This window comes from Oryx dammah, unplaced genomic scaffold (genome assembly GCF_014754425.2).
Source record: "Oryx dammah isolate SB20612 unplaced genomic scaffold, SCBI_Odam_1.1 HiC_scaffold_26, whole genome shotgun sequence".
Classification (NCBI taxonomy): Eukaryota; Metazoa; Chordata; class Mammalia; order Artiodactyla; family Bovidae; genus Oryx; species Oryx dammah.
In genome coordinates, this window is record NW_024070210.1 from 65981425 (window position 1) to 66004998 (window position 23574).

Below are 23574 nucleotides of genomic sequence, written 5' to 3' on the forward strand. Positions count from 1 at the left end.
TTCTAGGGAGCACCCTTGCAGGGCCTGTGCCTCTCTGCTCTCCTGCCCCTTGGGATTTTGAGGTCCTGGGATCCAAGGGCCAAGAATGAATGCCTGGGCCAAGGGATGAGGTGACCTCTCGGTCTAGTCTGGACTGGAAGTCAGACTGCACAGCCTCTGAAGGGAAAAGGAAGCAGGGGCATAGAGGGTCACAGCTGCAGGAGATGATGGGGAGCTTTCTAAGCCCCCTCCCACCCCATCCCCTACCGCCAGCCCAGCTGTTGCTCCTGAGAACCGCTCTCTGGGAGAACGCCCAAGGACACTTAACATCTCAAACCCTGCACCAGCACCCACCACCCTAAACCCCACCCTGAATCAGGCTTACGTGTGGGCTATTCCTTCAAATTTCCCAGGTGAGGGGGCCTAGAAGATGCCAGGCAGCTCCATGCCTTGCCATCATGAAGCCACTTGCCTGGGAAAGTCTGAGGAGGGAGGGCAGTGAAGGGTGTGAGGGGCTGAGGGGTGATGCAGTGGATTTGAAGGGCCATGCAGTTTCAGAGGTCTCGGTCTGTCCTCAGCCCGTGGGTGTGGAAAGGGCAGCAGGAACCCTGTCATGCAGAATCTGAATAGCTTGGTCTTTCAGAGAGCTGATGTGTAACCCTTTAAAGCACCAGAATTTATCTCGGTTAGGGCTTCCCAGGTGGCTCAGTGGTAAAGAATCTGCCTGCAGTGGAGGAGCTGCAGGGAGGCTAGGGTTCAACCCCTGGGTTGGAAAGATCCTCTGGAGGAGGGCATGGCAACCCACTCGAGTGTTCTTGCCTGGAGAATCCCATAGAGGAGTCTGGTGGGTACAGTCTATGGGGTCTCAAAAGGTCAGACATAACTGGAGCAACCTAGCATGCACGCACAGGACTCTTTTTAAGAGATTTTCTGAATACCACAGCTTAACCCTTCTGAACATATCTTCACCCTTCCTGAGGACCTGGGTCACAGAAGCATCTGGTGCCCTTCGCTGAGACTGCCGTGTGCCCGACACTAAGCCACACTGGCAGCCACACTGGCAGCCACACTGGTATGCTGTTCGTGTCTGCTTTAAACACAACCTGTGCCCCTTGAGTGTCCGTGCCGAAATCTAACTTACCTCCCTTTTCAGAGTTACCTTTTCCAAACTGGAGGCGAGAAGCCATTTAACCTAGCTCAGAACTTCTGAACCAGGGAAAAGTAAATACCCTGAAGGAGGAACTGCCCAGTTTCCTAGGAATAAAGACATTGAGCTTCAGTGCATGCCTGTGGCTTCTGCTGGGATCTAGTACGTGAGTTCTGGATAAAGCCAGTATTCTAGGTTGGCTGTTCTGGTTTGAACCAGTTCATTAAAAGTTGTAGATTTTTTTAATCTCTCTTTTAAAAAACAAACAAACAAAAAAAGTTGATTAATTTAAACACCTAGGAACAGCTCTGCCAAGGAAGAGCTGGAGGTAATGCAAACAAATGTAGTCTATCATTAGGGTTCAGCCAGAGCAAGAAAAATTAACTGGGCAACCTCAAAGCCCAGTGTAATTGAACCTGATTTCTGATCTCCGTTCCCCCATGCTTCACCTTTATGGGAAAAGTCTGGTCATCCCTAGGGACTGTTCAATTACAGCTCTCCATGGGTTGGGCCATAAATTCTCTGAGCAAATAATGTCATCGTTTATATTGGTTAGGGCAGCATACCATCTATAAGAAAGATCCAGAAATGCAATTTCTAAATAAGATGTAAATCCATATCAGTTCAGTTCAGTCACTCTGTCCTATCTGACTCTTTGCAACCCCATGGACTGCAGCACACCAGGCTTTCCTGTCCATCACCAAGTCCCAGAGCTTGCTCAAACTCATGTCCATCAAGTCGGTGATGCCAACCATCTCATCATCTGTCATCCCCTTCTCCTGCCTTCAATCTTTTCCAGCACCAGGGTCTTTTCTAACGAGTTGGTTCTTCACACCAGGGGGCCAAAGTATTGGAGTTTCAGCTTCAGCATCAGTCCTTCCAATGAATATTCAGGACTGATTTCCTTTAGGATTGACTTGTTTGATCTTGAATCCACAAGATGGCAGAGTAGAAGGACGTGCGGTCATTTTCTGTGAGAACTCCAAAATTCCAACTAACTGCTGAACAACCATCAACAGGAGAATGTTGGATCCCACCAAAAAAAAAGATACGCCACTTCCAAAGGCAAAGGAGAAGCCCTAACAAGATGGTAGGAGGGATGAAATCGCATTTAGGCTCAAACAAAATCCTGTGTGCACCAGGACCCAGAGACCCCACGGGAGACTGAGCCAGACCTGCCTTTGAGTGTTTGAGTCTCTCCTGTGGAGCCATGGGCCAGCAGTGACTACCTGCAGTGGGGATGAAGGCTCTGGCTGTAGCAGAGAGGGAGGCATGGCATGTGAACCCCACCATAGAGTAACCGAGCAGACAATCCACAAACTGGAGAACAATTATACCAAAGAAGTTCTCGCACTGTTATGAAAGTTCTAGGGCCCACAGTAGATTTCCCAACCTGGGGATCCAGCAAAGGGATTGAGAACCCCCAGGGAATTTTGACTTTGAAGGCCAGTGGGGTTTGATTACAAAACATCCACAGGATTGGGAAAAGAGACTCGTGGAGAGCACAAACAAAACCTTGTGCAGACCAGGACCCAGGAGAAAGGAGCAGTGGCCACACAAGAGACTGAGCCAGACTTGCCTGTGAGCGTCTAGGAGTCTCCGGCAGAGGCACGAGTCGACAGTGGTCTGCTGTGGGGCCAGGAGCACTGAATACAACAGTCCTGGCATAAATCCTTTTGAAGGAGGTCTCCATTACTGCCATTACTCCTACCATTGTTTTGCCTCAGGCCAAACTACATGGAAGGAACACAGCCCCACCTGTCAACAGAAAGAAATTGGATTAAAGATTTACTGAGCATGGCCCTGCCCATCAGAGCAAGACCCAGATTCCCCCACTGTCAGTCTCTCCCATTAGGAAGCTTCCACAAGCCTCTTATCCTTATCCATCAGAGGGCAGCAGAGTGGAAACCACAATTACAGAAAACTAACCAAACTGATCACTTGGATCAGAGCCTTGTCTCACTCAGTGAAACTATGAGCCGTGCCGTGTAGGGCCACCCAAGATGGATGGGTCATGGTGGAGAGTTCTGACAAAACGTGGTGCACTGGAGAAGGGAATGGCAAACCACTTCAGTCTTCTTGCCTTGAGAACCCCATGAACAGTATGAAAAGGCAAATCCATATATCTCTCCCTTGAGAATTTGAGTATGTTCTACACATTTCAGGACTTCCTTCAGGGGATCAGATGGTAAAGAATTTGCCTGCAATGCAGGAGACCCAGGTTTGATCCCTGGGTTGGGAAGATCCTCTGGAGAAGGGCATAGCAACCCAGTATTCTTGCCTGGAGAATCCCATGGACAGAGGAGCCTGATGGGCTTCTGTCCATGGGGTCGCACAGAGTCATATATAACTGACCGACTAACACTTTCACTACACATTTAAGGTGCCAGTTTCTCTTCATCCTTTTTCTCTGCCATCTCCATGCTCTGTCCTCATCTACATGGTTAGTGCTGGTTTGCAGAAATATAGGAAGAGGAAAGTCTAGGGACAAGGTGCCCCTACTGTCTTAAAAGTTAGATACTTAATTGAACTTCTCCTGTGATCCTTAACTGCACTTGTTGGCCCAATGGTTAAGAACCCGCCTGCTAACACAGGGGACTCCAGCTTGATCCCTGGTCTGGGAAGAGCCCATATGCTGTGCAGCAACTAAGCCTGTGCATTGCAGCTGCTGAGCCCCTGCTCTGGAGCCCTGAGCCACAATTACTGAGGCCTCAGGCTGCTACTTACTGAAGCCCTCAAATCCTAGAGCCTACACTCCGCACCACAACTAAAGGGTGGCCCCCACTCGCTGCAACTTCATGCGCAGCAACCAAGTTCTAGTGTAGCCAAAAATAAAATAAATAAAATTTAAAATATATATATAGTTTACAGTGTAGACACATTTCATAGACTTTCCAAATAAACAGGATCGTAGACATTAAAAAAAGAAGATGGAGCCAAAAACTTAAGAGGAAAAATCTTAGGTTGAAAAGCATGAAACTGCTTTTTAATCTACAAATATGGCAATTTCATATGTTTCAACCTATTTATATATAATAATGTTATTTTATGATTTTTGAGGTATTTTTCTTTTTCTGTTCTAAATATTCACTTTTGTGCTTAATTTTGTATACTTTTTCTTAAAAGGGGCTTTAGGCTTCACACACCCAGTTCCAGGGTGGGAATGAAAAGGGATAGGGCCTTGTGTAGGACAGTTTGACAGTCTGTGTCAGGAATTTTAGAAATAGCCATGCCTTTGGCCCAGCCACTCTACTTTTAGGGGTCTATTTTCAGGAATAATCAAGTGTGATGTAGGGCAGGGCTTTGAACCCTAGGGGAATGGAGCAGGAACCCAGAGTGAGTCTTGTCAGAATCTCCCTTCCTCATAACTTTTGAGTTTCACCAATAACTCCTTGGCTTAAGACCATTTTGTATGCAATTAAAACAAAGGCCTTGTGGCAGCATAATAGAATTTAGCAAAAAAATTGGAAACCACCCAAATGGAAATGACATAGAATTGGTTAAATAAATTTTGTACATCACTATGTTGAACTAGGTGACCATTAAAAATCATATCTTTTAGAGTATCTGATGACATAGGAAAAATGCTTACAATTCAATCTTAGGTTGAAAAATTAGGACACAAAATAGATGAGGTTCATGTTTTTATGTATATATGTAAGTTTTTTAATAGAGTAGTAAGAAGAAATAGAAGAAAGTAAACTTTCTTGGATGGTGGAATTATGAATGAATTTTAACTCTTCATACCATTCTGTATTTTCCAAACTTCCTATTATGAGTATGTGTTATTTTGTATATAGTTATTATAAGTGCTTTAATAAAAAAGTAGGTTTTTAAGGGAAATTTAGAAAAAACTCAAAAGCCAAACGAAAGTAAGATATTTCCCATAGAGAAAATTTTCTTACAATTGTCTTCCAATTTTAATTCAGTTCTCCTGATAAAATGATGACAAGGCAGCACCACCCCAACCCCTTAATGTTTTCAAGGGGACTTTAGAGAAGCTGAATGTCAGGGAAAAGCATAGACTAGAAATTCAGATACCATGCGGAGATATTTTCAGGCAGGTATGGCTTTTCCCATCCCTCACGTTAGATTCTGAGTATCAATATCTGCTCTGGGTTTACAGAACAGGTATTCTGGTTTACCTGGGCATGGGGCCAGCTTTTCCTCTGGGTAGAAAAGGGAGCTCTCTGCATGGCCCATCACCCAAATCAGTGCTCTTAACCTCTGAGAGGATAGCCAGGGCCTCTGTGCTCAGGACTTTTGTTTTGCAGCTCTGCATTTTATTATATACTTGACTTATTTATGAATAAGTAATTATTTGTACAGTTCAAAATCAAAAACATACAAAAGGGCATAAGAATAAAAAGTCTCCCTTCCATCCCAGCCCCTGGCCCCCAGCTCCCCTCCTGGGAGGCAAACTGTGTTGACAGTTCCTAGTGACTCCTTCCAGACATATTTCTATGCTTTTTAAATACATGATTGTATTCATACTATGTATCTCTTTTTTTCCATTTAACATTATACAGTAATGTTAAGAAAGTACTGCAAAAAGAGTAAAATGTTTTCTGAACAGTAATAAATATTCTTCCTAAACATTCATAATGACTGCAAATACGCCATGGAAGGGAGATGGGCCATTTGGTTGTCTTACTGCTGGAAAATTTGGATTTTCTCTCCGTAAGTCCCAGAGGGACCATCCAAATGAAACCATCTTCCTGGGTTCAGCCAGCAGTTGCATTTGGTTTGGGCCCCGATTAGCCTTTGGCTCTCTGGGGACACAGAACTCTGGGGTCAGGAGGAGGCCCGGGGCCCAACCCAGAGGGACAAGCGGGTGGTCCCTGGCCTTGAGGGGCTGGCTGTGTGGTCCAGGCCAGCAGAGGAGATATATTTAGCTGGGCCAGATGCTGCTGGCTGTGTCGTGACCCAGGAGGACTGTGCTATTGGTAAACAAACCACCATGGCCCAGCCCTCCTCTCTCCTCCCTTTCCCCATTTGCTGGCAGTGCCGTGAGAGGTGGAGGTGGGCCCTCACCAGGGAGACGGCTGATACAGTGGGGCCATCTGCAAGACACCCAGCAGAATTGTATGGCCCTGTCTTATGGCCCAAAGTTTGTTTTTTCCCTCATTTCCCCTCCTGCCTTTCTTCACTCACCCTCCCCAACACTGCAAAGTGGGGCAGCCCAGGGAACAACCCCCTTCCTCCTATGCCTCCACACCCTTTTCCCTCTGCCCATCAACCTGACTTGTCCTCAGTGCTCTGCTAAGTGAACGGAGTTCATTCATACAGTCATTCAACAAACTTCACTTATCCATTTTTCTCTCCAGCAAATACTTTTTGAAGGCCTGAGATAAGCCAGGCTCAAAGCTTGGCCCTAAGAACACAGCAGTGAACAGGGAGGTGCCAGCTCTGGCCCTTGTGGAGCTTACACTCTGGTGAGTAACTAATTAGGTGTTGGTGGAATGTTAAATAATAACCAACATTCACATGTTGTTTTAAAGTGTGTAAGGGTCTTCCACCTGATAGCATATCTAATCCCAAGAAGCCAAGAGATATGATTATCATTCCTGCTTTAAAGAGGAAGAAACTGCAGCTCAGAGATGCTAAATAACCTGGCCCAGGATCCACAGGGTACATGGAGCCCTGATTCTTGAACTCAGTCCCTCCAAATGCAAGCCCATGTCTTTCCTGTAAAAGGGGAGACCCTGGAGCTGGATGAGAGCAGGCTTCTCGTGCAGCTCTTCATTTCACATTTGAGGAAATGAAGACCCAGAAAGAAGAAAAGGGCCTGGTCTAAGACACAAGGCTTAAAACAGGACTGGAAACTCTGGACCCCGGCCCAGTTCTCTTCCTTTGCATCTGAACAGTGATTCAATGTCCTGCCCAGGGTATAAGGCCCTGGCAGATTTGGGGTCAAAGATAATCACTGCAGGTCTGTCTCCTCCTATCCCCTGCACCCCTACTGGCCCACCCACGTCTGCTGCATTGTCCCTTTTGTGAAGATAGAGCCCAGAACGGCCTCCCCAGACCCCATCTTCCCCTTGCCAGGGTCTGCTTCTTACTGAGGGCGTGGGCTTTCATTCAGCAAACAAAGTGAGCACCTACTGTGTGCAGGCTCTGGGAAGCACGTCAAGGGCGCACAGTCCACTGGGGAGGCCAAGGAGCACGGTGCCATCAAATGTGCAAGATAAAAAGCACAGATATTAGAGATGCGTGTCAGGGCCCCAAAGCCAGGCCATGATGGACAAGTAGAGAAGGTTCAGAGAAGGCTTCCCAGAGAAGGGACATCTCAACTGAGCCCTCAGGTCTGCGTGATGAGTTAGCCAGGCCAGAGCCGGCAGGGATGAGGCTTTAATGGAGAGTGGATTACAAAGTAAGAAGGCACCCTGGACATCGCAGGTGTGTGGCAGGCATGTCAGGTGTGTGTCACGCCTCTCCGGGCAGCAAGCAACCTGTGAGCAGGAAGTGGGTCTCCCTTCTTGCGGAAATCCCCATGAATGAGGGCCTACTCCTGCGGGTGGATGACTCAAGCACCCCGTGTGGGCAGCTCTCACACCATGGACTCCGCAGCCTCCCAGCCAGGGCCACCCCGCTGACCTGGCAGGGACATGACGGCCTGCCTGGCAGGAGTCTGACCATGGGGCTGGGGGAGGAGACGCAGGTGGGTACATGACTACCGCCCCCTGCTCCCCCAGTCACCAACACCCTCAGGTTGTTCCCAGGAGGGCCCAGCTCCCCCTCCTGTGGGGACAGGGAGCACTAGCCCAGGAGATAGGACAAACAGCCCTGCAGCTTGGTGCCCAGAGCAGAGAGGACTAGCAAGGGCTCGGAGCCTGCCCTTGATCTGCCTGCAAAGGGCGGCCCTTCCCCTTTTAGGGCCTGACCTCTCTCTGACTGACTGAAAGGGAGGGGCGGCCCAGGGTAGGTCAGTGCCCCTCGACAGGCACACGCTGGTCTGCCCAAGCCGAGCAGAGCTGGTCCCCCCCGGCCCCAGCAGCCCCCTGTCCCACACTCCTGGGCCGTGCACAGAAACATTCACTTTGAATGCTAGCCCTAGGAGGCAGCTTGGCCATCGTCTCCCTTGGCCGTGACCGTGGTATTCACGGGGCCTTTCCCTCCAAGGGGAAGCGTGACACTGCGCTCAGAACGGGTGTCTCATTAAACCCCACTCCCCATAGGTCCCCTGAGTTTCTGTGGGGCCCAGAGCTGTGCTACTTGCAGGGTGACATTCAGCTCCCGCCCTGGGGAAGGGGGATGGGCGGGGCCTAGCGGGGACATCTCTGCAAGCGAATCGCGTCCCTGCGGGTGGGGCCCCAGCTAGCCCCAGCCCAGGTCAACAGCAGCTTCTGCAGGCACGATGCTGGCGCTGAGTTCCGAAGGCTGTGAGAAGGTTGGGCAAAGTGTCACATGGGCAAAGTAGTAGAAGCAAAGGCATTGTGACCAGAAATAGCACGAGGTGGGAGGAGACAGCAAGCAGGAGCAGGATGGAGAGGCTGGGGGCGGGGATGTTTACCCCGAGGGACACAAAGCGCTATGGGAAGTCATCCGTGGGCAGAGTGGTGGTCAAAGTTACATTTGAAATAGTGTAGAAGATGAATATCCAGGAGGGCATCGAACTGGGGACACGGATCAGTTTGGAGGGCATGACAGTGGTCTGGGGAAAGAGGCAGTGTTAGGGAGCGGGTGGGAGGGCTGGGAAGGCACCCTTAGGTCAGGGAGGACAACAGCAGGTCTGAGAAAGGAGACTGGGCCCACGTTTAAGGGTGACAGAGGGGGTGCTCACCCCGGGGCTCTACCTTCCTGAGGGGGTGGTAGTGGAGGGAAATGGTCTACCCTGAAGAGTGTTTGCAGGGCAGGGACCCTGATCAAGTGGGAGGGTGTGGGTACGACGGTGTCCTCTCCTTCCTGTAGGGGCAGGGATGGTGATGGTGACAGGGGAGAGTGCCTGGTGGCTGTGCCTTCAGGCTGTGTCTGCTCTCCCTCACGCCCACGGAATGCCCGGGCAACCACGAACCAGGAAGCACAGGCCTGGCGGGACTCTCCAGGGGCACCCAGAAAGGGCAGAGAAGAGTGGTGCCCTCGCGTCCCTGGGCAGGGTCCGGGGGTCCAGGGACAGGGCGAAGAGGGCAGGAGGGGACAGGGGTGGTCAGGGGCTTTAGTCAACTGCCTCTGACAGGTGCCAGATAAAGCAGCCCTGCTTAAGGACATCCCTAGACGGCCAGGGGTTAAGGCTGGGTGCTTCCATTGCAGGGGACGTGGGCTCAGGCCCTGGTGGGGAGTTAAGATCCTGCATGGCTGAAAAATAGAACTAAACAAACAAATAAAAAAAACCCCACAACAACAGCAAAAAACTGCTGGGCCCCAGTTCCCACAGCCAGCATGCAATTTAAACCACCCAAACCTGGATGTTCTGAGAGTGAAAGTAACTACCTCAGAACAGGAGCAAACTAGGCCTGTTGATTGTCCACCAGGCACTCTGGGGTATGTGGTCATCCCAAAGCTGGGGAAGGAGGCTGGCGTTCGCACTCCCACCTAGGCCCACAGTGACACTCTCCCTGTGACCTGTCTCCCCAACCTGGCCCCAGAGCGCCCTGACCCTCCTCAGACCCGGACCTGGGGAAAGACAAGGTGTCCCCCATTCGAGGTCCAGCTCCTTTTGCATTTCTGCCATCACTGTCTTCAGAAGAATGACAGCACTAGGAGGAGCAATCTCCCTCCTGGGACCCAGTCGGGGGGCCACTTGGAGAACCCCCAGAGCCTGTCAGCCCTAGAAAGGTGCTTGTAGGCTGGAGTCGTGTTTGCTCACGTGCCCTTGTAAAGTGAAAGTGAAGTCGCTCAGTCACGGCCGACTCTTTGCGACCCATGGACTGTAGCCCACCAGGCTCCTCCGTCCATGGGATTCTCCAGGCAAGAGTACTGGAGTGGGGTGCCATCTCCTTCTTGCGCAGCAAAACCCTGGGATCCCCTCCTGCTTATCCCCGTTGCCACTGGCTGCCCGGAGGTGTCCCCACATTCCCTGCTCCTGGTTTTAGCTCAGCCCTTCCCAGCCCCTGCCTGCCTCAGGGCCTTCCCCAGCCACAAGCACAAGCCTCCTTAAGCCCAGACCTGAACACAACACTTGTCTGCTTGACAAGCAGACAAAACAAAAAGAACAAAAACAAACAGAGACCCTTCTGTGGGAGGAAAAACAAAAACATCACCACCGAACTCTACTTCCCTGCAAGATACAGTCCAACACTTCCTCCAAGGACTGACTCCAAGGTAGCTTGCCACCTTGTCCCCAACACCCGCAGGCTTCCTCCACGCTGTCCCTCCCTCATTTGCTGACGCCATCCCCACAAACCTGGAGTGCGCCTCCTCTCCATGGATTCCAGCAGCTTCCTTAAGGCCCTCCCTGACCTGGCTGCCTCTGCCTATTCCCTGAGCTCGGAGTTGCCCCAGGCTAGATGTGAGAGAGACTCTGCTAGTCCGGCTCCCCCGCAGCTGGAGGTCCAGGGCCCCTCTGCCTGCTGTAGACACAATAAACTGCGAGTGAACTGACTGACCCTTCCTGCTCATCCCCTGTTCTCCAGAAGGATGCCCTTGAGGGATGATGGACAAAATGATGATTTCTCTGTGTGTGCATTCAGTCGCTCAGTAGTGTCGGACTCTTTGAGACTCTATGGGACTCTTTGCAGTGCTATGGACTGTAGGCTGCCAGGCTCCTCTGTCCATGGAATTTTCCAGGCAAAAATACTGGAGTGGGTTGCCATTTCCTTCTCCAGGGGATCTTCCAACCCAGGGATGGAACCGATGTCTCCTATGTCTCCTGCACTGCGGTCATATTCTTTACCACTGAGCCATGATTTCCGAGATCCCTGCGAACTCCTGAATCCCAGAATGCCAGTGGTCTATGGTTGGGCACCCATCCTGCTTAAATCCCTTCAACTAAAAAAGAAAATAAAAAGATAAATAAATAAAAATGGCTCACGGACTCCTGGGAGTTCTCAAAACCCTCTCAGGAGGTCTGTGAAGTCAAAACGATTTTCATAACACTACTGAGAGGTTATTAGCCTTTCACTCTCATTTTCTCACAAGGGTACAGGAGAGTTTTCAAGAGCTATACGTGAATTTGGAAGAGAATTCAGCTGCTTCCATTAAAAAAGTAGAATCATTTTTCCTTAAAATATGTTAACATAGAATGGATTTTTCTTATTTGATAAAATATGTTTTACACTTCTCAATTCCTAATACACTAAATGTTATCAATTGCTACATCCCACATCAGCAGAAGTTCTTGGGGTCCTCAGACTTCCATGCCTTCTCCATACTCTCAGTCAGCCCTCAGCTTCTCCCTTAAGAGTCAACTTTCTGGGGAGCTGTCTACTTCCCTCCCACTAGCTTCTGAGCCCCACCCTGTGGTTCCCCACCACTGACACCACTGAGGACCCCCTGGCATTTCATCCAGTGGACATTCCTCTGGTCTCATGTCCCTTGAGATCTCAGCAGTGTAACCCTGGCTCTCAGAAAACCATGCTCTCCTGGTTTCTCCTGCCTCTCCAGCTGCTTGTTCCCAACCCTTCTTGCTTTGCTCACCCTACCAGGGCCAGAGGCCTCAGAGTTGGCCTGGGGCTTGTTCTTTCTCTCTGCTACCATGGCTTCAAGCACTGTCTTGATGGGTGGAGCTCCCAAATCTCTACCTCCAACCCATGTGACTTTCCTGAGTCCCAGCCCCACATATCCAGCTGCCACGGGAACACCCATGTGCATGCCACTGCCCACAGGTGCCCCCAAGGCAAACATCCGGGCAGATCTCCACCCCGACCCTTTCCAAGGCTGCCACTGCAGAGAACCCTGGCTCTCTACTCTCTCATCAGCCAGGCACATGCAACCCTACTGACTTCACTACCTAAATGGCTCTCAAATCTACCCTCCTGCACCCCACTGCACCCCACAGCTCCAGCCACCTCCCCTCTCCCTGGCCTTTGACCTTCCTCCTCCAGTCTGATACAGCAGCCAGTGTTCCTTTTTAAGTAGCCTCTTCCCCACTCAGAATCCACAGGGGCCCCCACTAACCCAGGAGGAATTCCACCTCCACAGCACAGCTCACCAGAGCAGCCGGTGAAATGAGGTCTTGCTACCCATCCTTCCCCAAGCCCTCTTCCCCACCGCACTGTCCCAGCAGGGCTGATCTTGCACCCCTCTGGTACAAGCTGTTCCTGCCTCTGTTTGCTAGAGACCCCTTCTCAACCTCATAATTTCTCCTCCAGAAAGCCTTCCCTGACCTCCCCTCAACCTCAGGGTCAAGAGCCCTTTCTACACTGAGTACCCTGTTCCCATCATGACACATTTCAGGCTGAATGGTCACCATTAGGAGGTCTTTGAGGAGCAGGATTTCTTCTCTGTTGTATCTCCAGTGTCTAAATTGGTACGTGGCATGTAGCAGCACCTTAGTAAATACTTGCTGAATGAATGACTTGAAGTATGTGAGACCACGTGCAGCAGGCAAGTGACCTTCCCCATCCCTACACCCATTCATATAGAACAGGCTCTGATGTGAGTATCCGGACTGGCTGTCTGGCCCTGCCCTGCCACAGAAGGCAGCTACCCAGGGTTCCCTGCCTCCTGTCACCTCCTCCTGTTGTGCTGTCCTGACCGAGCTCCCAGAAGAACCTGGCTGGACTCCTTTTCCCATCAATGGCCAAGACACGAGGCTGCCAAGACATGGGCACCCTTCCCAGGCACAACGGCTGCCCAGCTTGGTCAGAGCTGACCCTGCTGGGGACACCAAGACCAAACCAGGGCACCAGCCATAACAAGAGTGGCGGCAACACCCACCACACAGCACCCCAGGGTAAACAGAGGCTCAGAGACGGCTTTTCTGGAGGTCACTGAGCAAGTGAGGGAGAGGCTGGGTTACAGCCAGGCGCTTCTGCTGCAAGAGCCTTATCTGGCCCCTGCACCCATTCCACAGGTCCAGGAGTAAAGGGTCAATCCACTGAGGGACCATTTCCAGTTGAGGAGCCCCGGGCCAGGCTGAGATCTTGGGGTCTGGGACTTGCACTTGGGGGGGTAGGGTGGGGGGAGGGCTGGGGAAGGGAAGAGTAGCCAGAGGCAGGCAGATGGTGAACAAACAGCAGACCGGGGGTGCCCAGCCACCCCTCCCTTTTGGATTTGAGTCTGGCAGGTAGGTCAGGGTGACAGGGAAGGCACAGCCCACACCAAGGCCCAGGAGGCAAGAACGAGCTCCTGGACCTCAGAAGTCAAAGGGCCACCAGATCCTCCAGGCCTGCACTGTCAGCACTGTCTCACAAGGTGTCATCACCTTGCCCTTGAAGCCCTTTGAACCCACATGGCTCCTTCATCAGGAAGCCAGAGGTCTAGCTTCCCTGTCAAGAAGAGGCAGCAACTGACCCTGCAACTGGAGGGAGACCTGATGTGAACTCCACACCTGTCCACTTCTTCAGAGCAGCTGGGGGGAGACACAGGCTACCAGGCCACTGGCAAAGACTACTCACAGGGCTGCCAAGTGGAGCGGCCCAGGCAGAATCTGCATGCCTTGGGGGCATTCTTTGTGTGCACTAAGAACCCCGCAGCCCTGCCTGCTCAGCAGTTCCTCTCTGGGAGAGCCATGGGGGATGAAGAGGGAGCCCTTCCCCCTCTAATGAGTCTTTCGGGGGCACATCCCCTCACTCATCCCAAACCCCCATCTGAAGAAAGAACCATATTCCAGCACAGCACAGATAATGAGGTCAGTTTATGGATTACAGTATGGGACAGACTAGGAAAGGACCAGGGCCTACCTACAGTGATAAGCTTCCCAGGAATAGACCGACAGACAGAAGTAGCCCAGACAGACAGACTGAGGAACAGGGAAACAAAGCCAAATGGGGAAGAGGCCTTGGCTCAGCCTCAGCACCTGTGTCTGGGCTCCAGAGCCAGCCTGCCCTGGGGACCCGGAGGATGAACAGGCTGCAGGGCCTCAGATCCTACAGGGCTCCCTCTCCTCACTCCCTTCTAAACCCTCACGAGCAGGCTGGGACCCTTGGCAGGTGGTGTTTCTGGGGCTGGGAAATGGTTGGTCTGGAGGGGGCGGGCAGACGGTCAAGACTCCTGGAGGCTCCCTGGGAAGATGGAGGCCTGGGTAGCATGGGGACAGTAGCAGCACTGGGGGGATTTCAGCCAGGCACCAGGCACCTGGGGTGGGGCACTGCTCAGCAGTTCCCCTGTGTCTAGGGCAGGCCCCCCACCCTGCCTACCACACCAACATGGTGCAATAAATAAAGTTTCAAGTAGTAAGTCAGTGTCAAGCAGGAGATCTGGGGGCTGGTGGACAGGTAGGGGCTTAAGAGAGGCCCCTGTCAGCCCACCGAGTCCTCTCAGTGAGCTCCAGCTGTATCAAGCCTGTCTATGTGCACTGGAATGGGGACCTGGCCCCCGTGTCCATGTAGGCACTCCCTGCAGGGGCTCAGCCCCTCAGACCAGTGCCAAAGCCTGCTCAGTGGGACAGAAGCAGGGCAGCATGGTGCCTACAGCGTCCACGATGGCGGCCAGGTGCTCGTCCTGAGCCTGGGGCCCACAGAGCTGCATGAAGTCCGCCAGGCGCAGCAAGTACTCAAGGTTGTGCCCAGAGAAGCCTCGGCAGGCCAAGATCTGTGTAGCGATGGCCTCCTCGGGGGCAGGACCCAGGTAGCCAGGGTTCTGCGGGGTGGCCACATAGGCCAATGCCTTGAGTGGTTGGTCAGGGGTATCTTGAGGGTAGAAGGTGACCTCCTTGGTATCATAGCCGCCGAGCACTGCCTCCCGCACGTTCAGGTACTTCAGGGCCTCCCTCACCTGCTCGCCTTGCACCTGGTAAGCCACACCCCAAGTGCAGCCCTGGGAGAAAATATGGGTACCAGAGTCAGTCACAAAGTTCCTTCTGATCCCACCCAGGCCTGTGCTCGATAAGGGAAGTGGGCAGACTGCTGATGAGCCCTCTACTATCAATAGAGCAAACCCTCACCCCCCCTTAATCAGGGTTGAGAAGGCAGACTAGCCCCAGAGAGAACAAAAATTCGGCTCAGTTTGGTCTGAGAAACAATGGCATCACCTGTAAGCTTGTTAGGAATGCGTTTCAGGCCACTCTAAATCTCATATTAAAATCTATGTTTTAAAAAGATCCTCAGGTGATTCTTGTGAGAAGCACTTATCAAGACTCAACGTTCCTCTCAGCCAGAGGGGTATCTATCTAATCTAGCCTGCGGCCAAGGGTCCATGAGCTCTGCCTGTCTGCACCCCTCCATCCTGGATCTGTTTCTTGACTCTGGCACTTACCTCTCGATCTTCAAGGAGGGTCACTACACGACCAGGCTAGGGAGGGAAGAGAGATTTTGAAAAAGAAAAAAAGTTAGAAATGAGTTCAGCCATCACTGGTAGAGAAAACCCTTAGTAACCCTTCTATCCCAGGCCTCCAATAGCCCCACTGTTGGGGGGCGGGGTGGGGGCGCGGGAGTGGAGGGAGTGATGCGTGTATGTAAGAGAGGTAGACTCGTGGTAGTGGTCCAGACTGGCCATCAGAAATATTCATCAACACGGTGATCCACAGGATCAGGCTCTAGCCATCACACAGTGACCCACTAGGCACACAAACTTAAGTCACAACGCCTTGCAAGGCTCTCCCATTTCCCCCATCAGGACGGAGTCACTGTCAGCCCAAACAGGCCCGGATACTCCAGGGCACCAGCGCAGCGCCCACTATCCTGCCCCAACCCCCGTCATTTACCCGGGCAGGGTCGGATGCTCACCATCTTGTCACTGCCGCGATGGAAGGTGTCTCCCTGCCAGAAGCGGCGGCTGTAGCCGCGCACGAAGCCCACACGGCTGTCACTGTAGGCGAAGTCAGGCCTCCACACCAGGGAGCCGTACCCAAAAATCCACAACGCTTGGGGGTCGCCGTCTGCGGAGAGGGGTTGTGAGGAGGGCGGAGAGGCGGGAGGGGAGTTCTGGGCTGCAGGCTCCTGCTTCATGGTGCCGGGCACAGGGACGGGCCCGGGCGGCCTCCGGGGCTGGTCTCCGGCGCGGGCACGGAAGGACCGACCGACGCGCACACCTGGCCTGGCACCGCTTGGTCGCTCCAGCTGCGCGGCCCCGTCCGAGGCGCTCTTTAAACCCTCCGGCCGGGAAGCCCCACCCCTCGCAGCCAGCTTTCGCGTTTATTGGGGCGGGGCAAATTCCCTTTTGGCCAATCACCTTCGGATTTTCCTGTCCAGTTAACCGCGCCGCCCTCTGAGTGGGTAACTACTTGGCCTGCCCCGGGCCCAGCGAGCCCGCTGATTGGTTCAACTCCACCTCTGTAGCAAACCTGGCAGGAGTGATGCAACGGCGGAGGAGGTTTTCCCAGATCAGGCATGCAGCAAGGGCGCTTCAGATTGCGTCAGGCGGCCGGCAGTGGGCACGGACGCGGGCACTGGTTGTTTCCCCGGCAGCCCCTTTATGCCTTGGCCCCTTCAAGAACCATGGTGGGCGGGTCTCCGGAGGACGCCTCTCAAGCACTCCTGCCAGTGCACCTGGCCGAGTCACTGCCACCCCAGGCAGCACGGATTCATTACCAGGGTCAGTGCAGGACACGTCCAGAACGAGAGCTCTGGGCGGCGTAAACGCGCATCTCTGGGGCTTCGCCTGGGAGCACGTACTCTGGAGAAGCTATCGGAGGCATCTCCGCATTCCGCATAAGTGCCTCATGCTATTGGTGCGCGTGAGCAAATGGAGAAACTGAGTCACGGGGCTGACAAGGTGTTCTGCAGAAGCTGAGAGACTGAGTCAGACCCGGCGGCCGGGGCTTGCGGGCATCACGTGGGGGCTACGCCCCAGGCCAGGTGTGAGACGCTCCAAGCCCAAAATAAGATTTGGGAAAACCCTGTCAGAGCGCTTGAAACAGCAGTCTGGTGGTGGTGGCCAGGCCTGCGGAGAGAAGCCATAAAGCCAGCAAAGCCAGGCCAATCCTGCCCCAAGGGGATGGGTTTAGTTTTGTTCGGACAGATTTTGGCAACAATGGTTGGGTTAATCTTAGGCACGGAGGTTCTGGAAGTGGAAGGCAAGGAGGGCCCAGGTGAGGTCTCTAGAGGACCGCAAGCAGCTACCAGCCTTTGGCTACTGGCTTCACGACCCAGGGAATGTCGTGCCGCCTGGGGTTAACCCCCTACCCCCTAAGTAGCGGCCAGGGTCAAATGGAAACAGGCAGCAGAAAGCCTGCACTTGGCAGAAATGGCTCCAAAGGACTGCTGCCGAGGTCAGGGAACTGCTGATGAGGGACAGGGTGAGTCCTCTGGCAGGGAAAGGGGACAAAGCAATTAGATGGTTAAACTAAAAATGATCTGGACACCGAAGGTGCCTAAGATGAAGTCTCCAGCAGGAATGCACTGTGATGTGTATAGTATGAAGCTAGATCTTTAAAAACAAAGTAAGTTATACATTAATATTAGTAAAAGAAATAATATGGAATAATATATTTAAACTTTTAGCAGAGGCTGTCACCAGAGGAGGATTTTCATATTAAATGTAAATATTTATGGAAAAGTTTGGATTTTCTTCGAGGAACATAAATTACTTTTCCAATTGGGGAGGAAAATACAGACGAATGGTTGTTTCTGGTTCTTCCTGCCTCCTTCCCTTGCCATGTGCACCCTCCCCTCTTCTCTTCTCCTCTCTGTCGTGTCCTCTTTGGTCCATATGAGCACCTCCTTGGCTGCTCAGGGAAAATATCCCCGCTCCATCTATCTCCTTTGGTAGTTGGGAGGAAGGTGAAAATCTGATACTAATACATTGCTGAAAGTATCTAAATTGATACAGACAACCCTTTGAAAACAGCTTCATGATACAAATCAAGAATCATAAAATAGCCTGCCCTTTGACCCATTACTTCAATTCCAGGAAATTATTAAAAATATGTGGAAAGCCATATTCCTCAAGGTTTTTCTGTGCATTGCTCCTTATTATAGCAAAAGCAAAAGAAGTAAAGCTACTTAAATATCCAAAAATAGCTAAATGTTCAAGTAAATTACAGTCAATCCACAGGTGGGGAAATGCACACACAGAGAGAAAATGACTTAAAATCCTGCGATAGATGATTCAGTTCAGTTCAGTTCAGTTCAATCGCTCAGTCGTGTCCGACTCTTTGCGACCCCATGAATCGGAGCACACCAGGCCCCGCTGTCCATCACCAACTCCCGGAGTTCACTCAGACTCACGTCTATCGAGTCAGTGATGCCATCCAGCCATCTTGTCCTCGGTCGTCCCCTTTTCCTCGTGCCCCCAATCCCTCCCAGCATCAGTCTTTTCCAATGACTCAACTCTTCGCATGAGGTGGCCAAAGTACTAGAGTTTCAGCTTTAGTATCATTTCTTCCAAAGAAATCCCAGGGTTGATCTCCTTCAGAATGGACAGGTTGGATCTCCTTGCAGTCCAAGGGACTCTCAAGAGTCTTCTCCAACACCACAGTTCAAAAGCATCAATTCTTCGGCGCTCAGCTTCCTTCACAGTCCAACTCTCACATCCATACATGACTACTGGAAAAACCATAGCCTTGACTAGACGGACCTTAGTTGGCAAAGTAATGTCTCTGCTTTTCAATATGCTATCTAGGTTGGTCATAACTTTTCTTCCAAGGAGTAAGCGTCTTTTAATTTCATGGCTGCAATCACCATCTGCAGTGATTTTGGAGCCCCCAAAAATAAAGTCTGACACTGTTTCCACTGTTTCCCCATCTATTTCCCATGGAGTGATGGGACCAGATGCCAACTTTTTCACTCTCCTCTTTCACTTTCATCAAGAGGCTTTTTAGTTCCTCTTCATTGTCTGCTATAAGGGTGGTGTCATCTGCATATCTGAGGTTACTGATATTTCTCCCGGCAATCTTGATTCCAGCTTGTGTTTCTTCCAGTCCAGCGTTTCTCATGATGTACTCTGCATATAAGTTAAATAAGCAGGGTGACAATATACAGCCTTGACATACTCCTTTTCCTATTTGGAACCAGTCTGTTGTTCCATGTCCACTTTTAACTGTTGCTTCCTGGCCTGCATACAGATTTCTCAAGAGGCAGGTTAGGTGGTCTGGTATTCCCATCTCTCAGAATTTTCCACAGTTTATTGTGATCCACACAGTCAAAGGCTTTGGCATAGTCAATAAAACAGAAATAGATGTTTTTCTGGAACTCTCTTGCTTTTTCCACGATCCAGTGGATGTTGGCAATTTGATCTCTGGTTCCTCTGCCATTTCTAAAACCAGCTTGAACATTAGAAAGTTCACGGTTCACGTATTCCTGAAGCCTGGCTTGGAGAATTTTGAGCATTACTTTACTAGCGTGCGAGATGAGTGCAGTTGTGCGGTAGTTTGAGCATTCTTTGGCATTGCCTTTCTTTGGGATGATTAGTTACATAAATTTGATATAGACATGAAATTAAATCTGTGCAGTCATTGGGAACAATTATGTATGACTACACTTATGTAATTAAGTGAAAAGCAAATGATAAAATAACCTAAAATAACTTTCTTAACTTAAAAAATCTATATGTGTTCATTTCCATAGGAAAAAATCTAGAAGAACATAAAAATGCTCAGTGATTATCTCTTAGTAGTAGGACTACTGAGATTTGCACTTCCTTTTTTATACCAATTGAGATTGAGAATTTCTCAAGAGAACATAAATTACTCATGTTTAGAAAAAGAAGTTTAAAATAGGAAAACAACGTAGTAAAAATTCTTATGATTGCACAGTAAGGCAAAAACAGGAACTATTTCATGCACTATAATTAAAACTATTAAAACAACAAAAACAAGATTCATGAGGAAAAAGATGGGGACACCATATACTAATCCATGTTGGATGGATTTGGGGTATTAAGAGTATAGGTGATTCTTTTCTCTATTTTGCAAGGCTTATGAAATGTAACTTTTAACAATACAAAGTTACTTTTAAAGAGTAGTTAATGGTTCTCTGATATAGCATATCAGAATCACCTGGGCAATATCTTCATGACGTTCACTCTCCTAAACTCTCCATGACTTCCTCCTAAAAACCCCAGGCTTTAATAACGTCCCTGGTGGCTCAGAGGGTAAAGCGTCTGCCTACAATACGGGAGGCCTGGGTTCGAACCCTGGGTCAGGAAGATCCTCTGGAGAAGGAAATGGCAACCCACTCCAGTACTCTTGCCTGGAAAATCCCATGGACGGAGGAGCTTGGTTAAGCTACAGGGTGTGGGGTTGTAAAGAGTCGGACACGACTGAGCGACTTCACCTTTGACGAGTTCATCAGTGACCAGCTCTTGCTCCAAGCAGAGTTAGTCACTCCCTCCTCTGTGCTACCAGACCCCCTTACCTCAGTTCCGTCCCTTCCACTTTATGCTTATAATAGAAACATGTATCGAGTGCTTATCTTGAGCTAGGCAGTCTGCTAAGTGATTTTGCTCTGCTGCTTTGTGAGGTAAATATCATTTCACAGATGAGCAGTCTGGAACATAGGAAAGTTAGGTAACCCGCTACAGTGATGCGGCAGCAAGGTATAACCTGGGGCCCAAGGCAGGCAGTCCAACCCCAGAGACTCCTTGTTAATGAGCTTTTGACACCCTGCCTCCTACGAACTTGAGAGCTCCCAGAGAGCAGATGTCATTTTTGAAGGCCCAGGAGAACCAGCACAGTCCTGGCTCATGGAAGGTTCTCTGCAAAAGGAGGTAGAAGAAGTGAAGCTTTTGGAAAAGGCCAGGGCACCCTGGAGTTCAGAGGAGGAAGAATCCTGTGAGACACAGGTTTAACTTTGACCCTCAAAATAGTATGTAAAACTGTCAGTCACTCAGTTGTGTCCGACTCTTGCAACCCTATGGACTGTAGCCTGCTATGCTGCTTTGTCCATGGAATTCTCCAGGCAAGAATACTGGAGTAGGTTGTCATTTCAAAATAGGAACCCCCCACAAAAGTTGACCCAGAGGTCTTGACCACCTTCCCAGGAAATTGTCTCGCCTGTTTCTTCCTTGCTTATCCTTGCCAACATCTGTCTCTTTCCCTCCCGGTGGGACACTCCCAGGCAGTAAACAGCCCACCTCATCCAGTTTCTCTCCAACACTGGCAGCAACTATCCCATCTTTCCTTCTAAAATCCCCTCAGGGTGGGGCTGCAGACTCATACATACAGAGATGCCAGCTCACAACAGCTGATGAGAGTATTGCCTCCACCTTGCAGAGTTGCACATGATTGGCACATGATGCATACCTGGTGGCTTCCTTCTCTGAATCTTTCCCAAATTAATCCTTCCTTATTGTTCCTCCAAGCGGTCACTTCTAATTTCCTTCTCCTCATTCCAGTCACTGTAATCAACTCCTGGTGTTAGTGGGCACCATTATCTGAAACAAGGGAAGGCTGTACCTTAGGAGCCCAGGGATTGTGTGAATTTATTATGCTAAATGATGAAGTTGCTTTATGAAGCTGTTGATTCCAGAAGAATGAAAAATCTCCCCATACATGAGCTCTAATACTAACTTGTCCAGATTTGAGCCTAGTTCCACCATTTACCATCTGGGTGACCACAGGCACTATATATGCCATGAAATTAAAAAACGCTTGCTCCTTGGAAGAAAAGTTATGACCAACCTAGACCACGTATTAAAAAGCAGAGACATTACTTTGCCAACAAAGGTCCATCTAGTCAAAGCTACGGTTTTTCCAGTAGTCATGTATGGATGTGAGAGTTAGACTATAAAGATCTGAGCGCTGAAGAATTGATGCTTTTGAACTGTGGTGTCGGAGAAGACTCTTGAGGGTCCTTTGGACAGCTAGGAGATCCAACCAGTCCATCCTAAAGGAAATCAGTCCTATATTCATCAGAAGGACTGACGCTGAAGCTGAAACTCCAATACTTTGGCCACCTGATGTGAACTGACTCATTTGAAAAGACCCTGATGCTGGGAAAGATTGAAGGTGAGAGAAGGGGACAACAGAGGATGAGATGGTTGGATGGCATCACCAACTCAATGAACGTGAGTTTGAGTGAACTCCGGGAGTTGGTGATGGACAGAGAGGCCTGGCGTGCTGCAGTCCACAGTGTCACAAAGAGTCAGACACGACTGAGTGACTGAACTGAACTGATATATATATCTCACATCTTAAATTAGTCATCTGTTGATCAGCAATTGGGTTGTTTCCATGTCTTGGCTATGGTATACAGTGCTACTATTTACATGGGGGTGCATGTATCCTTTCAAAAGAGAGTTTTTGTTTTTTCCAGATATATGCCTGGGAATGGGATGGCTGGATCATATGGTAGCTCTAGTTTTAGTTTTGTAAGGAACTTCCATATTGTTTTCCATAGTGCCTGCACCAATTTACTTCCCCATCAATAGCGTAAAAGTGTTCCTTTACTCAACACCCTCTCCAGCCTTTATTATTGATAGACTTTTTGATGATGGCCATTCTGACCAGTGTGAGGTGACACCTCACTGTAGTTTTGCTTTGCATTTCTCTGACAATTAGTGATGTTGAGCATCTTCTCGTGTGCTGGTTGGCCATTTGTATATCTTCTTTGGAGAAATGTCTATTTAGGTCTTCTGCCCTTTTATTGATTGAGTTCTCTTTTCATTTTTTTGATGTTTTCCTTTGCTATGCAAACGCTTTTAAGTTTGCTTAGGACCCACTTATTTATGTTTGCTTTTATTTCTTTTAGCCTTGGGAAAATATTCCTATGATTTATGTCCAGAATGTTTTGCCTATGTTCTCTTCTAGGAGTTTTATGATATCTTGTTTTAGATTTAAGTCTTTAAACCATTTAGAGGTTATTCTTGTGTATGGTGTGAGGGAATGTTCTAATTTCCTTGGTTGTTGTTAGCATTCCCAGCACCACTCACTGAAGAGACTGTCTTTTCTCCATTGTATATTCTTACCTCTTTTGTCATACATTAATTTATTGTAGGTATATGGGTTTATTTCTGACCTTTCTTTTCCATTCCATTGATCTTCATGTCTGTTTTTGTGCCAGTTCTATGCTGTTTTGATTACTGTAGCTTTGTAGCATTTTCTGAAGCCTGGGAGGGTTATGCATCCCACTGTGTTCTTTTCCCTCAGGATTGCTTTAGCAGTTGCTTTGTGGTTCCATATAAATTTTAGGATTATTAATTCTAGTTCTGTGAAAAATATCATGGGTATGTTGATTACAATTGCATTAAATCTGTAGATGGCTTTAAGTAGTATGGCCAGTTTAATAATATTAATTCTTCCAATCCAAGCACATGGGCTATCATTCCATTTCTTTGAACCATCTTTAATTTCCTTTATCAATGTTTTAAAGTTTTCAGCATTTAGGTCTTTCACCTCCTTGATTAAGTTTATTCCTAGGTATTTCTTTTGGACACAATTTTACACAAGATTTTTTTTTTGTTTTTGCTTTCTGATATTTCATCGTTAGTGTAAATAAATCCAAGCATGCTATTAACAGAATAGTTTCTTG

General features: G+C 49.6%; 1 protein-coding gene across 1 annotated transcript; it reads right to left on the reverse strand.

The window, feature by feature from the left end:
• Nucleotides 1-13832: 13832 nt before the first annotated feature.
• CHAC1 (ChaC glutathione specific gamma-glutamylcyclotransferase 1) lies at nucleotides 13833-16268 on the reverse strand. Its single transcript, XM_040226896.1, has 3 exons — nucleotides 15892-16268; nucleotides 15422-15457; nucleotides 13833-14983 (listed from the first exon to the last, which is right to left on the reverse strand). The coding sequence occupies exons 1-3, from the start codon at nucleotides 16111-16113 to the stop codon at nucleotides 14582-14584; spliced, it is 660 nt and encodes a 219-aa protein (XP_040082830.1). The 5' UTR covers nucleotides 16114-16268; the 3' UTR covers nucleotides 13833-14581.
• Between the last annotated feature and the right edge of the window lie 7306 nt (nucleotides 16269-23574).

Bases quoted from the DNA above. Each gene is read 5' to 3' on its own strand.
- CHAC1 (XM_040226896.1), bottom strand. From the start codon at position 16,113: ATGAAGCAGGAGCCTGCAGCCCAGAACTCCCCTCCCGCCTCTCCGCCC. The intron at 15,458-15,891 runs GTGAGCATCCGA...TTCCCTCCCTAG, and splicing joins ATCGCGGCAGTGACAAGATG to CCTGGTCGTGTAGTGACCCT. The intron at 14,984-15,421 runs GTAAGTGCCAGA...ATTTTCTCCCAG, and splicing joins CCCTCCTTGAAGATCGAGAG to GGCTGCACTTGGGGTGTGGC.